Here is a 15,745-nt window from a genome sequence, read left to right as displayed (position 1 = left end):
GATACGAGTAATTATCGCCCCGTGTCTGCTACCCTATAATTGCGGTGCTCCAAGACCCGGGCGTCAGATCAGCAGATTGGGCGTCAGATTGGGTGGGCATCAAAATGCGTGCTTGCCCCTGCTGACTAAGCATCTAGTTGCAGTCCTGCTTACTCTTGTGGGAAGGGCCTCAACTAGTGGGGGGGGGGGGGAGAAGCAAGCCTTAAATCTGAGCACTCACTATTTATCTCTGAAAGCTTTCTCCTACTTTTTCTAGTTCAAAGTCTTTGATGATAACATCTTTAAAACTAATGATACTTACCACATTTGTGTCTATACTTAGTAGAAGATGAGCCATCATATATTTTTAGTAAATTCTGGAAAATTTCAATCAAATCTCATTTTTGTGAAGCCCCTCTTCTCTTGAGGCCCCCGTGCCGTGCCCGGATTGGCCCATGCATTTAGACGGTACTGCCAAAATCATTTAAGTGCTTAGGGCCTTCAAACATCTTAATCCGGCCCTGTCTGCATGAAATATTGATATACTTATGGCATGAATGTCGCTCTCCACTTGTTAATACAAGATATACGGAAGACTGGATGTTGTGAAGATATTTATCATTTGAGATGTTAATTTTTTAAGGAAGGAAAAAACTCATCTCTGCCTCTACCGGGAGTCGAACCCGGGTCCCTCGACTCCCGGTAGAGGCAGAGATGAGTTTTTTCCTTCCTTAAAAAATTAACATCTCAAATGATAAATATCTTCACAACATCCAGTCTTCCGTATATCTTGTATTGATATACTGCTGTTAGTGCAGTATAGTGGGAACTCCAATAACGGGAACCGCCCCCCATTAAGGGACACTATTTTGAATTCCGTCAATGCATTTTAATAGCTATCAACGACAACGACACTCCTCGTTACTGGATGAAATTTTCGGTCCCAAGGGTGCCAGCAATCGAGAGGTTCCTCGCAATTAATCTATTTATCAGGAGGCTTCGTTCGTTGTCAGATCGAGTTTTTATATATTCTAATCATTCATTAGAATATATAAAAAGCGTATTTTAGATCATTCTAAACATTTTTTTTTCAAATGATCGAGTTTCCTTTAAAACTAATGGTTATTAAAATCAGCTATACCATGTCTATTTCATGCATATTAATATAGATAATTTTACGAAATGCGCAGTTTGATAAATATTTTTTTATAGTTATAAGATCAAATCTTTCACAATCATAACGAGAAAGATAAATCGTTACGAACGTCAAGCGGTGATGAAATTTTCTTGAAGATTGTAGTTATGTAGTGTTTGTGTGTTGATAAACCGAGTTTTATCAGATGTTTTTGTGTGTGTGTGTGTGCTGTTATGGTACAGGTTTTATCAACACGCATTCACGTTTCCAAATCTGTAGGACTATACGTCCGATTATTAATGACATCACATCACCAGCCATACAAAACAAAAGTATCCGCAAAATTTAGAGAAAGTTGTGGTGGTGGGGGGGGGGGGGGGGGGGAAGCGAATGACACAAAAATAAATAAATACATTATTAAATATTACAGTTTTCCAATTTAAAAAAAAATCACATTTAAATCAATCATCGCGTGCATATTCCTATCACTGTTGGCCTGACGTACATGATCTGGTTCTCAGGATAAACAGTCGTATAAGAAATTGTAGAGAATCCGGCTCTTTTCAACTTCTCAACGATGTTCCTGTTCAGGCTGCAACCACTGAAGTACGTCCTCCACAATGGTGATGCTATTCTCTGGATCACACTGGCTGTCTGTTCTTCCGGATAGCCCGTGTGTTCCATGAAGGCAAACACGCCATCCTGATGGGGAAAAAGAAATTTCAATTTAATGACCTTATCTTAATGTTGTGATATTAGATGTCACAATTGTTCTATACCAAGGCTTGACAAATCGAAAATATATATATATATATATATATATATATTTTGGCGCCAGTGGAATTTCCTAGGAGCTAAGCAAGATTTTTTCCTCATAAAAGAAATTATGTAAATACATTTTTTTTTTACTTTTTCAGCACTTAATTTGATCCCTTCTTATATTGAGTCCCATTGCAATGAGATCAAAAAAATTTGTGACATCCTTGAACTCCAATTTAGCAATCACACGTAGCAAATTTTAGGCGCCAATACTGATTTTCTACTCGCCATGGCGATCTGTAACCAGCGATTTGTCAAGCTAATACTACTACTACTTCTTAACTATACTAAACAGTGGTGCTTAATAATTTGGGTTGGGGCTGGAAAATATTGCATGCATAATTGACTATTCGGAGTGGTTCGAGAATGAGGCTTTTCAAATAGAGCCATGATCACAATGCTTATGAGCCATCACCATCATCACGCTGAAGCACAAAATAATTGCCATCGGATGTGTTTCTGAAACAAGTAGAAATATAGCTTACCCCGCAGATAACGTTCCCACTTAGAACGTTTTCCTGCTTAATACGACTTTTTTTATTTTCCCCCACTGTCGATAATACTCATAGAGATTTCTAGTTTAAAACGTTTTTCCGCTTACAACGTTTTTTCGCGACGGTTTTTTTGAAGAACGTTATAAGCGGGATCCACTGTGATAATAAAAATACAGTCAATCCCCCTCGATTTACGAATGTCTCGGTTCGCGTACAATTCTGTTTACAAACATGAAAAATGCTCTAAATCCTGAAGGAAGCGTATTTTAAAAGTCTGTGAAGGCAATTTTTTTTCGACAGAAGAGTAAGTTGGACAATTGGATTTCGTCAAAGTTCCTACCCTTCAAATGCTGCTCTTCTTAGCCATCCCATGGATTCAGTCAATCCAGTGACCAACTCAGGTCAATTCAAACTTTATGAAGCTCTAAAGAAAAGATTTTTTTTTCTTCAAATATTTGTCTCTATCAATAATATCTGACGTAGTGATAACTACCAGTCAGTGACTTCTGAACAGAGAGAGAGAGAGAGAGAAACATCACATTTTATTATCATACATTACATAGTTCTATTTACAAAGCTTGGCAACCATAGTTATTTACAGAACTGTAAATTTAGCTTGGAAGACATTGTGGTTATATTGTTCGCAGGCAAAGATTTTTTTTGTGAAGGGGGGCTAGAAATTGCTTCGGTTTACGATAGGACTTCAGGAACGAATTTAAAGAATTAAGTTCGTAAATTAAGGGTTCACTGCACATTTGTTTGGTGACCAGGGGACTCACCGTCTTCTCTGGGCTCAATCAAGGCAACAGCTAAAGTAGCCTACGAAGGTTTTTAACCACTGGATGTTGCGAAGATATATTTTGGAAAGAGAGAAAAATTCAACTGCCCCTGCGGGGAATCGAACTCACGTCCTTTCACTTTCCAGGTGAACGCACTAGACTACAGAGGCACCGAATCTCTCAATCTTTCCTTGGAGCTCGTGTACACTGGAAGGGACCGTACATGGACGGCCGGACCGGACTCAGGCCAAGCTCACAACTACTGCAACTTCGTATGGTAGCGGAGAGCATGGCCCCTAGGCTGGGGTATTTTACGGGCCCCCCGACCAGACTTTCAGGGGGGCCCCCTTTATGATGAATTTATAGCGTGAAAAAACAAAAAAATGATTAAAATCCTCCCGGGCCCCAGGGCTGGAGCCTTGTCAGCCCACCCCTTGGGGGCCATGACGGAGAGTGACGTCACCCTTGCATAAAATAGCCTATACTACACTAGATAATATCTTTAGTGTGGCGTTGAGTTAGCCCGGGTAAGTGACAACTGGAATTATTGGCGTACCTAAAAAGTCGAGATTATAATGTTATTTTGCAGGAAAAAACGTAACCCCCCCCCCCCCAACTCTTGAGAAAATTCTGGGTACACCTATAATTAAAATGAATCAACTAGAGAGAGACAGATAAAATAATGGATAATAATAGGAACTTCCTTGACCAGGCTCTCACGAGACTCTGACCAATGAGGCATTCATTTTTATTAGCCAAAAATAGGAAACAATTATGCAAGTAGATAACGCTTTGTGTGTGTTGTCTTATGGAGAAGAAAGAGAGGAAGATATAGTGCGTCGCCGTGACGCACGACACTTTCTCAGAAATCACACGCTTGTAGAGTTAACCATTAATCAGGTCATCATCGTACGTAAGTTCTATGATAACGAACGCAATTTAGAGGGTGATTATCGCGTGCCCTTCGGGGAAAATTTGCCTTTTATATTTTTTCACTCTCTTCCCTTTGCTTTCGATCAAGTGAAAGTGGATAGCTATGTATGTACGTACTTGCTGATAAGATTCTTTCAACACCAAATGCGCGTATTTTCTCAATGCTGCTGCAATTTCCGGCCAATAGATGCAAATAGAATAAATAATCAAACATTCAAAACTTGGTTCTTTTGGGATTCTTATTCTGCAGTGATCGAAATGTTTTTTAATTCATTCCGAAACGCATAACATTGGTCCTGAATATCACCTTCCACAAACCACCCACAACATGTATCTCGTTTTGTAAGTATCGCTCGAATGTGAGACCCCATTCTATGTGATTTATTAATGACTTACAGGAGGTATAAAAGCCGCCTATACATACCTCCTCTAAGATTAATATTGACGATGGTTTGGCGAAACTGAACAAAACAACATATAAAGGAATGTGAAGTCTTTGTGTTCATTAGAAGAAGTCCCCACAGGCATTCAGATAGGCATCAAATATCTTGAGGATAAATTCACCGTACGAGAAGTTTGGTTCACAAATAAGGCAAGCTGCATATATCAAGATCTAATCCATAGTCGGAGATAGACTTGGAAGTCTGGTAAGGGGGGGGGGCACGGTCATTATTGCTGGGGGGGGGGCAAGATGATGATGATGACAATTCATATATGCATATGTACATTAGATCAGTCGACTCCACCTTTGACGTTTGTTCAAAACATGTCCACGAAATGTTTCAAAACATTTTCGTGCTCCCTGCATAATGCTCGCAACATGAAAAGCATTGTCATGCGACGGAATCACACCACGTGAAAGCAGTCTGAGTCGTGATGGCTATAAACAGCTTGTCCCATTACCTATCATTGCAGCAGACTAACCGCAGGTTTTTTTGCACGCGGACAGTATTTACTTCTCGAGCAGTTGAATGAGTGTCTGAATGCCTAAGGTGACTTCTAACGAACATTTAATTCTTTCTCTGCTGCACCATAGGTTTCTCGAACTTTATATATTCCATCTCCCCCTTCTTAAAAAATTGTTTTGCTCTCGTCGCCCCTAACTCAAATTTTCCCATAGGATCCCATACTAAAACCACAGCTTCGACCGCCCCCCCCCCCTGGACCATTCCATTTGTGCTATGCCATCATCTATACCAGTGTTTCCCAAAGTGGCCAATACCGCACCCGGAGGCGATGGAATGGTCCGGAGGGGGTGGTAGAAGATTAGAAGCTTTGGGTTTATTATAGGATCCTATGGGCAGGGCCGTAACTGGGGGGGGGGGGAGAGAAACAGCTCTGGGCGGTAATTTTAGGCGGGAACAAAGAATACCGATATAAATTTATCGAATTTTAAAGTTTTGGGGGCGGCAAAATAATGTTTGTCCCTGGCGGCAAAAATCCTAGTTATGGTCCTGCTATGGTTTGTTGTGGGGTTGGGGGGTCAATGAGAAGAAAAAAATTTTGAAGAAGGGGGCGATGAACCAGAAAGGTTTAGGAAACTATGATCTATACCTCTTTGCATCTGTATAATTAGTTTCGCCAAAACTTTTTTGTTTACCGTCCCTTCTTCACTAATTTTTCTTTACTCTTGTTCAAAATGAACTATAGGTTTCTATATCAGCGTCACACTTCACCCCACGGTCCGAAGAAAACACTGGTAGATAAATAGTATAAGAATGGGTTCCATCTGATTAACCCATTGGATTATATGCACATATTTATGAGAATTGAAAATATGGAATGAGTTGTGAATTGGGTTCATTCGAGAAAAGGAATAGTAAGTTCGTGCCTAAATACCAGGTTCAAGCTACACAGCTATAATGTTGATGTACATATATCGTTTTTTTGGAATGTTCAGATATGAATACTAGAATTTCAAGGATTCAAAGACATAAATCGAATGAAACCAGTAGGAAAATGAATGGCCGAAGTTGGTTTTCTGTGGTTCCCAACTTCAAGGCGCAAATGCGAGCCGATCTCCCCGTTAAAAAGTCTCGCCACAGAGGGCAACAGGCCCACCAACAGTATAAATATTCAATCATTACACTTCGCTCACTTATGAAATATAGATGGCAGCACTGAAAAAAAACAGACACAACACTATATGGCGATAGACCTGAGTTGTGCTCGGTTTGAAAGGAATGAAAGAAAGTAGGAAAATGAGATGGGAAGTATATAATAACACATACATGATCAAGGCCGCAACTTGGAGGCGGAGCACGCGGATCCGATGCTGTACTAGAGGGGGGTACAAATTTCACCCGTTAGCTTCTCCCACATTATAACTTCACGCAAAAATGCGTGATTGCCCAAAGCCTCCTAGATACTACATAGCATCAGGGACCCAACTAGAGGGGTGGCAGGCGGGTCTAGTGCCCCGGGCGCTGGACCAGAGGGGGCGCAAATTTTATTCTCAAACCTCTCCTTCAACATTACAAGGGGGCGCCAAAATGCGCACTTGCCCCGGGTGACCAAACATCTAGTTGCGGCCTTGTACATGACTATAGATTGAAAAGATCCTCACCGGCTTCAGTATCCTCTTGACTTCCGCAAAGACTGCTTCGACGTCTTCCACGGAACACAGCCTCAAGGTTGAAACCACGACGTCGCAGGACTCGCTCAACAACTCGTAAAAGTTCTCGCACTCGACCAAGTTCAGCAAACCTTTACGTTTGAGTTTCCCGATCTTACCCAAATGATCCGATTTACGAGTTTCGGAATCGTTCGTCGCCATCACTATCACTTGGTGGTTTTCCGGGCTGTAGAAACGGAAATTGTGCTTGAACTCCAAGCTAAGGTCGAGGATATTCAGCTGCGTGGCTCGATAATTCGTTATCCGACTGTCCAGCAGCTCGAAAAGGTTTTTCCGGAGCGGTTCGAGGTTAAGACGAGTCTTTTTGGGAAGATCAACGTAGAGTCTCGCACCGAATACCGCTTTAGCGAATCTTCCGACCGCCTTGCCTTTGAGAAAAAACAAGGCTGGCAACAGGAACGTAAACGATGCTAGCCATAGGAATCCGGTTAACGTTGAGTATATCAAGAGTTCTTTGATGGGCACGTGCGAGGATGTAGGATACATCATAGGGTTTTGTGCTTAACACTTGCTACCATTCGGTTTTTTTCCTTTTCATTCGAATGTCTGGGTCACAAACAAAGAAGTAAACAGAAACGGTGCGCGTTTTACGATAAGTCCTTCAAATGGCTTTCATTTACGAGGAAAAAAGGCATACTAAGTAGCATTCGAGTATCTGTGGGATATCTTGCGCAGGCGAAATGCCAAGTTTTTTTTTCCCCCTTGTCTCTTACGCAGGTATGAAGTAGCACTCTCTGATTATATTGAGAAAACAAATCCTTTGACCTTATTGGGGTCAGTGCTGATTAGTGAGCAACGAATGGCAATTCTTTTTTCCCTTTGGAAGACGAAGTGATAAAAAAAGGAAAATCTTTTGTATAAAATTATCTGCTTGCGCAAAAAATGCTAAATATAAATGAAAGAAAAAGAAATCTATGTATATAGTTTTTAATTGTTTTCGATATCTTCTAAGAGGTAAAATTAAGGGTTTTAACAATTAGTTTCAACTTCAACATGTAACAAACTTCTATTTTTCACAACAACAAAGAGCATAATCAGGGCCGTAGTGTGCCTTCTCGGGCAGCAGACTATTCTTTGAGACCCCTCTTCAAAGGGTTACAGGTCCGTAGCCAAAAATTTCGTTCGGGGGGGGGGGGGGGGGGAGTCCAGACCTCCCAAGTCCCCCCCCTCGCTACGGCCTTGAAGGGTTATTATAATACAAAAAGTTTACATTTGTTTTGCATAATATATTATGCAAAACAAATGTAAACTTTTGTGGCCCCTGCTCTGGGCCCAGGGGCAGTGCCCCGGTCGCCAGCCTAGTTACGGCTCTGAACATAATGGAGTAAAAATCTGAAATCTCGATCGAAAAACTTTCTTCCGAATAAATGATCGCATCTTCAATATAGGTCAGCGGTCCATGACGGCAGAGGCGGGTGACCGTAACTACTGCACCGTATACATGTACCTCGTGAACATTCCTCTTGCGAATTTCCAATGAACTGAGTGTGCCGGAATGTGCTGTACGCAGCACTAATGTATTTATATCAGAGCAGGGGCGTAGCCAGAAATTTCGTTCGGGGGGGGGGGGGGAGGACCAAAGTGACAGAACAATGGATTTGGCCATCTTTTTCCCTTTTTTCGGTCATTTTCTCACATTTCGGGGGGGACGGGACTTGGGGGTCTGGTCGTCCCCCCCCCCCTCGCTACGCCCTTGTATCAGAGTCACGCAAGTTCCATTTTCCGAGAAGTGCTGCCGTCTACACTGGAAGTGAAATGCCCAAATTTTCGTGTTTATATACAGGTATTGTGTTGAAGGGGGCCTGTTTTTGCTCTCTGTGGAGAGACATTAAATGGGAAATCAGCTCGAACAACTTCAGCCGTACAAACCAAAGTGCTTCCAGTGGGGTTCGAACGGCTATGTAGGGGATTGGGGGTCTGTCCAGTCTTTTTTTTTTAGTGTAGGGTCCTGTTTTTTGTGAAAATTTTCCTCATTTTTGTGAAAGGGGTCATTAATATAAGGGGTGATAAATAAGTAATTTTGTGGGAAGCAAAGTAACCTAGTAAATTAATCACAAGAAACGGAATGCCATATTTATGATTCCTTTAACTGATATTTTGTGAAGGGTCCGTTTTCCCCATCTGGAATTTAGTAAAGTGTCCGGAAAACGGACCCAAATTTCGGCTGGGTAGACACATAGTAATAGCCGAGGGAGGCATATTTGGCGGAGATATTTAGAGAAGAATCAGACTGGAACGGGAGATGGGTGGCATCAGGGCCGCAACTAGTAACCATAATTTACTATGTCACCCGGAGCCAGTGTCCATTTTGGTGTCCCCTTCCGGTAATTTTGAACGTAAAAACAGTAAACTCACTGCCCGGGTCACCAGACTCCCCATGGTTGGCATAACAAATCATAGCCTTTCTTTAGCTATACAATGTGATTTGGTTTCACAATCGAAATTTTTTTCATTCAAATGAGTTAATGCCAAATGTATGTGATGGTATGAGAAATATAGGCATTTTTCTTACTAGGTACAATGTACTTGCAGTATACAGACTTTCAAAATAAGAAGTCTGCAGAGGCGAACTTAACGGCGGGAGCACCAGGTGTGCGCGCCCTGGGGGGGGGGGGGGCAGCGCAAAACCCCAACTTTACACTTTTTTTTCTAATTCAAAGGGCCCCAATAGTTTCTTCTGCTCCCGGGGCCTCAACCGACCTTAATCCGTCTAGTAATATTATTAACACGTTCAAGCACGTTAACCAAAAATTAATTTTCTCGCCTATTGCTTCCATAATGTCGAATGAGCGGTCAAAAGTTGAAGATAGTAATTTTTTATAGCTGTTCCGACGCCCGGAGCAATAGACAGCTTGCCCAGGGCAGGAATTTAAGAGAGGAACTGCTCTGGGCTTCAAACTTTAGAAACAACAAACATTAGCGAATTTTGAAGTGGAGTGGGAAACGGACCCCCCATAAAAATTCTTGTTACGGCGGCCCTGCGCCTGCCCTTTCCAAAGTGTGATCGTGCTTGGTGAAAGCGGAGGATAGACAATTTTGGGACCTGGTATGTCACAGAAATCGCTGCTATACGGTCGTATAGACATGCAGTCACACAGACACAGAACAAGTCGCGTATCTTGCGCATACACGCGACTTGTTTTCGCTCGCAGTAGTTGCAGTAGACGACCGGCCTAATGGCCTTTCGCATCAAGAGGGCCCGATCTCCACTGATTGCACAAAATAGTTCGGCTAAAGGTAGTATTCCCACTTTGAGAGAGCGAGGAGCGAATGTAAATCACTTCGCAGAAAGCACGTGACCCGCAAACACAATCGCTATACACTTTCACTTCCAGTAACTAAGGTAGATGACAGCACTTAAAGCACACCATCGACAGACGCCTTCTGGTACACACCAACTTGTTAAAAATTCCCAGGAAGATGTTGCGCTCTTGCTTTAGTTGTCGTGGTTCATGGTCAGTTTTGCTGCAACTCATCTTGGTATTTCATAGGTTTATTTTATCAAATTTTAAACGGGCGCTCTTTTCATGCCCGGAAACTTCGACTTAAAAGGAAGAAAGAAAACATCGAGTTAAGGGGAAATTTTAACACTAAAATATGGAAAAAAGTTTTTGGGCCGAGTGAGAATTTCGACTTAAACAGATATTCGAGTTATAGGAATTCGACTTATCGCGACTGACTTTATGTCCCTTTACACCATCTTTGTCCTTTTCAGAGGGAGTAGTACTCATATACACCACACAATTTTCACACAATCACGCTGCGACGAATTTAAATGTTCTATACAAATTTGGGAGATAATCATTATCTGGGAGTATGGAACTAGCAATAGACATCGTCATACTCATGGATGCTTTAGTGTAACAGTGGTTCTTACAAGAAAAAAAAAAAGGGCTATAATATATGTTTTGAAGCTATCATATTTTGTGTAACCACATTTTTTTTTATCAATTGATGAAAATAAATTAGTAAACTTGGACAAAATTCAGAAAAAAAAGTCAATAAGTTACTCTATGTAGATACAATGATTCACCATAAGATTTTGGTATTGACTACTACTTAACAGTACACGAATCTTATACACATTCCTTTGTGGAATTTCTAATGAATCTGTACATGCCAGAGCGTGTTGTGTGTATGAATGGCCCTAATGTATTTATGTTGCCAGAGTTGTGATTGTTTTGTGTTCTTGCTGGTACTTCCATCTATCTTCTGTAGTTTGAAGTGCAGATGATAAATGCTTGGATATTTATGTTATGTAATTATCATGTTGAAGGTCTACCTACTTTTGACAGAGAGATACTTCCATTTGGCATTGACTGTTCCACATTAATGACCCTTCATTGGAAGGGACAACAGGATCATTACAACCATATCATTACCTGAAGCAGCAACAGCAACTTCACCCAGTAAAATCACCACTGACAAAGAAGAGACCTTGTTCAAAATGATAGGGAAAAAGATCCCATATCTCTGAAGAAATTCCAAAAAATGTAACAGATGATACATACTTTTGATACGTCAGAACTTCAAATAGTGTTCTTGATGCCGTTGAAGCTTCAACTAATAATGTTATCTATCCTAATCACTACCGATGGAAAACCCACTGATTTACCGATGGGAAAAATTTACAAAGCTGAAAGATTTTCTTTAATTCTCTACTGTTAAAATTTTTAAGGGAATGAAAAACTGAGTGTGTCATATCTGAAATCCACACACACACACACACAGTACATGCCAGTGTTAAACAATTTAATGAATATATTAATGGACACAAATACAATTACAACATTCATTCATGATTACCAAAGTACAACTAGTCAGTTATCTGAATGATATAGACCACCAATCACTAGTGATAAAATGACTTACAGCTAAGTCATGCATTTGCAGACATTAGTCACAAAGTGAAAAACAAACCATTCATGATATCACGCTACTGGTTGCTTCTGATAACCCGTGGGACAAGAAGGGGAGGATAAATGGTAACAATCTTGAGGGGGTTAGCAAATTTGAGAAACAAAAACAACTGTTATAACACCATCGACTTTTGCCAATCTATAAACAGTAGGACCTTAATTAGCCAGGGGCAACGCTTCCAGAGTCAACTTTGCTAACAAGATCCTCTGTTAACAAAGGTGATCTTTGCAATATTACTGATTATGACAATGAGGGTTAGAAACAAATTCAGTGAAGCAGACAGCTAACGTCATACTAAAGCATCTAATTCCCACACCTCTTGACCACAGAAAAAGTTAAGATCACTGAAACCTAGGATTGACAAGAGCAAGCTGGTAAAGATCAGAGAAATGGATATTGGCCAGTTGATCATTACTAAACCTATTGAAATCAATGCAACTAGGAGCGCTTTCAATGATAGCCTGGCATTTCTTTTGGTGCATCCTTTTCTTTATTACAACAGCTATTTTTTATTTATGTTAGAATCTAGAGAGCTTTGACTTTAAGCCTTGGCTGGTTTTATATATACAGGTTGCATAGATACCAGCACACACCATATTTTAATGGCGAACAGTCGATCCTAGATGGGTTTTTGAAGACCATGTCCATATATTTAAAAAAAAAAAACAAAGTTTAATAACTTTGCAACATGAGTTTTACATGTTCTCATGTATAGGCCTCTGCCAAAAATATTTGTATAAATAAATTTGGATACTTTTCCCATTTGGAAGTATGCAGTGTTTCCCCAACTGTTTGATGACACACAGACACCCTCCCACCTTTAATGAAGTTCAATTCATTGCCCCCCCCCCTGCAGCGGTCAATTTGAAGCGAATCTCATAAAATTCAAAAAATGTATCGTTACATGTAAATTTACATATCACCAAAAATTGATTTAATAAATTATAATTTCACTGTACTAAATGTGTCATGCAATGGTGGTGAATGAACTGGTACCGCAGACACCTTACAAAGTACTTATGGATCCCCAGGGGTCTGTGAAGTACAGGTTGAGAAACACTGCTTCTAGAATCAATGGTTGACCAGTAAAATGTAATGCATGCTGTATGTATCTCTGCAACCCTGTCAGTCAACCCGATAATCAACTAGTAATAATAATAAAAAAGAGCTCGTAAACATTTCCATAGCAGACTTTTAACAAACCAGTTTGATTAATGCCAGCATCAGGCCACAGTAATTGGTAAAGTGTGCTTCAATTTTGTTCTTCGACTTTTACGAGCTCACTTCGGCAAATCCTCAGATTTACAGTCACAGGTTTACACCACGAAACACATACATTTATAAAAAGACTAGGTAAATACAATAATATCAGCTTTGGTACATAAAAAAAAACAAAAATAAAGAAATCATTTCTAATTATTTGAAATCATAGCAAAAGTCATAATTAGGAGGATCTTTGGGAATAACCGGGGGATTCTCAGGAATGCTTACACCCTCTGTGTCTAATAATCGTAATTTTATGTCCATGATCAAAAGAGTTTCCAGATCATTCTTCGTTTCCCTGCTGGTCATTTTGTTCCCCAATAAAGCATTTACCGCATCAGTCCAATACGAGAATTCCTTCTCGTTCGGAGCCACAAAATTCAATGGCTCTTGATCTGAATCTGGGATCAGTGAAAACGCCAGCGATAGCGTTGATTTAGTTCTCTTGACATCTTTCATGTGCGGGCATTCTTTTCCCGTGACCAGAGATTTTATTTCCACGACCGGTAATTTGTGAGGTAGTTCTTCCAACGACGGGACACCTCGGTTCTCTACGCAATCGCCGTAGTGAAATACTTTATGATTCGGGGATAACCGACAGTAATAGAATTTCTCCTTGATTCTCTGTCCTTTGTTTGAGTATTTTGTGAACATCGTGCCTTCACATAGATAATGGAGCCGTTCTTTTTGGATCAGATTCATGATTTCCGGAGTAATTTGCTCTCGTAGTTCTACAATCGGCTTTGCCTGGGATTCCCATTCTTCTCTGTTGCAACGTTCTTGGTTCCACAAGTTGATGATTTCATTGTATGAGAACGTGGCTAATTTCGCTTTGAACTTCTCTAGACTCACCGGTGGGGGATCTGTATTCAATGCTCTCGTTATCTGCTCTCTAACAACACTTATCACTTTCGAGAAATCCTCTATACTTGCCCTCATCTCTTGCCACGTTTTATTCAGAAGCATTATTGAGATACAATAGAATTCTTCGAATGCGTGGTCATGGTTGAAAAACATTGGATAGAAAGTCTTTCCCTGTTCAGTATGCGGATCACCGATTTTCAGTATCTCACACAACAGCTTTGTTAATTCGATGCTAGTCCGTCCAAACGGACACTCATGCTCATCGGCTCTACATGAATTTTCCAACACAACTTTCGTGTAGCTGTCAGTGTGATTCCGTGCAAAGTAAATCATATTATCTAAAGCCAACATCCCAGGAGGCGTTTCGAAGAAGTCTTCAGCTGGGTTAACATGGTTCTTGAAGCCTAATTTCTTGTAATCTTTCGAGTAGCCACCGCCTTTACGAGTACCTGCGCCGGCTTCGTTATCGACATCAAAAGCGATTTTACGCAACTCCAAAATTTTCTCCCTCGCTTCGTTATCCTGCGGATCTAACTGTGCGTTCATTCTTTCTTCAAACAAATTCATTAACAGAGTTTGCAAAACGTATAGCTGATGCGCCATCTCTGCACCGACGTGATTCTTCTGGATGATATTATGCATCACAACGTTCCTTATTTCCCGAGATGAAGTATTAGCTATAGTTTTTCTTTTTGCAACATCGGCTTTCAGGAACAAAGCATTGAAGAGTGCGATGGCATTTTGCTGTATCTCTGCGATATTGGACTTCAGGTGAGAAATCAGATTCGAGAGAGTAACTTCCTGTTCCACCAATGGGTATTTGCCACTGCTGTTCAAAACGACAGATTCCAATATCGCCAAAGAAGCCTGCAGCGCTCTTTGATCCTGCGATGGTGTGTGTGTATTCAGCTGCGCAGCAACCCGGCTTATAAACTTCGGCTGTAGATTGTCCCACGAAACGATACCGTGGTCCATCAGTTCCACAAAGGACTGTAGAGTAAGCGCCATCAATTCACCGCTGCACGTGCCGGTCTCTATCATCGTGATCAAGAAACCAGATCCCTGTTTGTTTATGAATTCCAGGGCGAACGTGTAATCGGATGAAAGCACCGCTAGACGGCGCAGCGCTACTTTTTTCTCTTCGTTGGTGCCACTGTTCAGTTTCTCCAATATCTCTTGGGCAGTCTTCGTCGAGGAAAACGTCAGTCTGAGGACGCTGCCGTTCTTGATGTCGTTGCGATTCTTCTCCGTGATGTAGTTGTGGTGAGTGTTGTCGGAGAATTGGAGGGCGTATTGCTCGGCGTCGCTGATACCCCACGAGGTGCAAAGGTCTTGGATTATCGCCGCGAGAGGCCGTTTCTGATCGAACTCGATCAGCTGTGGAACCTGGTCCTCCATCTCCACAGCTATTTTCACGATATTGGCATCCTTTATTGCCGGCATCTTCGGTTTTTAATCAAGTCAAATGTTGACGTAGAAATAAATACAGCGAGTTACCTTCGAGTTGACAGTTCGCACCGAATTCACAATCAATACCTTCAATTACGAATAACCGTCCTCTACGCCTGCCATTGGCTTTAGGACAGCTTTAACTCCGGGCTTCAATGTTCAAAACAGGACTTTAGAGGACAGCTTCATAAAGCAATGCGAAAAAAAAAAAATCTTTCAGCTACACAGAATCCTGCAGATTGCCGAAGCTAGCTCTTTCTCCTCAATTATACAGGGATAATGCCTATAAGGACGGTGTTTCTGTTTCACTGGACTTGTTTAAAAAAAAAAAAAATTCATACACTTTTCACAGATATGACCATATCTTGCTGAAATTGTAACTGGACAATGGATCATCAAAACAATTTATTTCTGAATTCATCAAAAATTTTACTGGCCTAATTAGCAGCAGCAGTTACTGATTTAATGACCATTT

General features: G+C 41.0%; 2 protein-coding genes across 2 annotated transcripts; both read right to left on the bottom strand.

The window, feature by feature from the left end:
* Positions 1 to 1,388: 1,388 nt before the first annotated feature.
* Positions 1,389 to 7,414, bottom strand: LOC149070037 (thiol S-methyltransferase TMT1B-like). The gene is made up of 2 exons (XM_089249920.1): positions 6,706 to 7,414; positions 1,389 to 1,816 (listed from the first exon to the last, which is right to left on the bottom strand). Exons 1-2 carry the CDS (start codon positions 7,261 to 7,263, stop codon positions 1,580 to 1,582), a joined length of 795 nt encoding a protein of 264 aa, XP_089106046.1. The 5' UTR covers positions 7,264 to 7,414; the 3' UTR covers positions 1,389 to 1,579.
* A 4,101-nt stretch (positions 7,415 to 11,515) lies between these two features.
* Ced-12 (engulfment and cell motility Ced-12) lies at positions 11,516 to 15,528 on the bottom strand. Its single transcript, XM_089249657.1, has one exon. It carries the CDS (start codon positions 15,262 to 15,264, stop codon positions 13,111 to 13,113), a length of 2,154 nt encoding a protein of 717 aa, XP_089105783.1. The 5' UTR covers positions 15,265 to 15,528; the 3' UTR covers positions 11,516 to 13,110.
* Positions 15,529 to 15,745: the final 217 nt, after the last annotated feature.

The sequence above is a fragment of the Pholcus phalangioides genome, unplaced genomic scaffold, assembly GCF_987345545.1.
Source record: "Pholcus phalangioides strain wild (caught in Gottingen) unplaced genomic scaffold, Ppha-v1.0 ptg000022l_1, whole genome shotgun sequence".
Taxonomy (NCBI): domain Eukaryota; kingdom Metazoa; phylum Arthropoda; class Arachnida; order Araneae; family Pholcidae; genus Pholcus; species Pholcus phalangioides.
The sequence above is the reverse complement of the archived record's forward strand: the minus strand, read 5'-3'. Positions and strand labels throughout refer to the sequence as shown.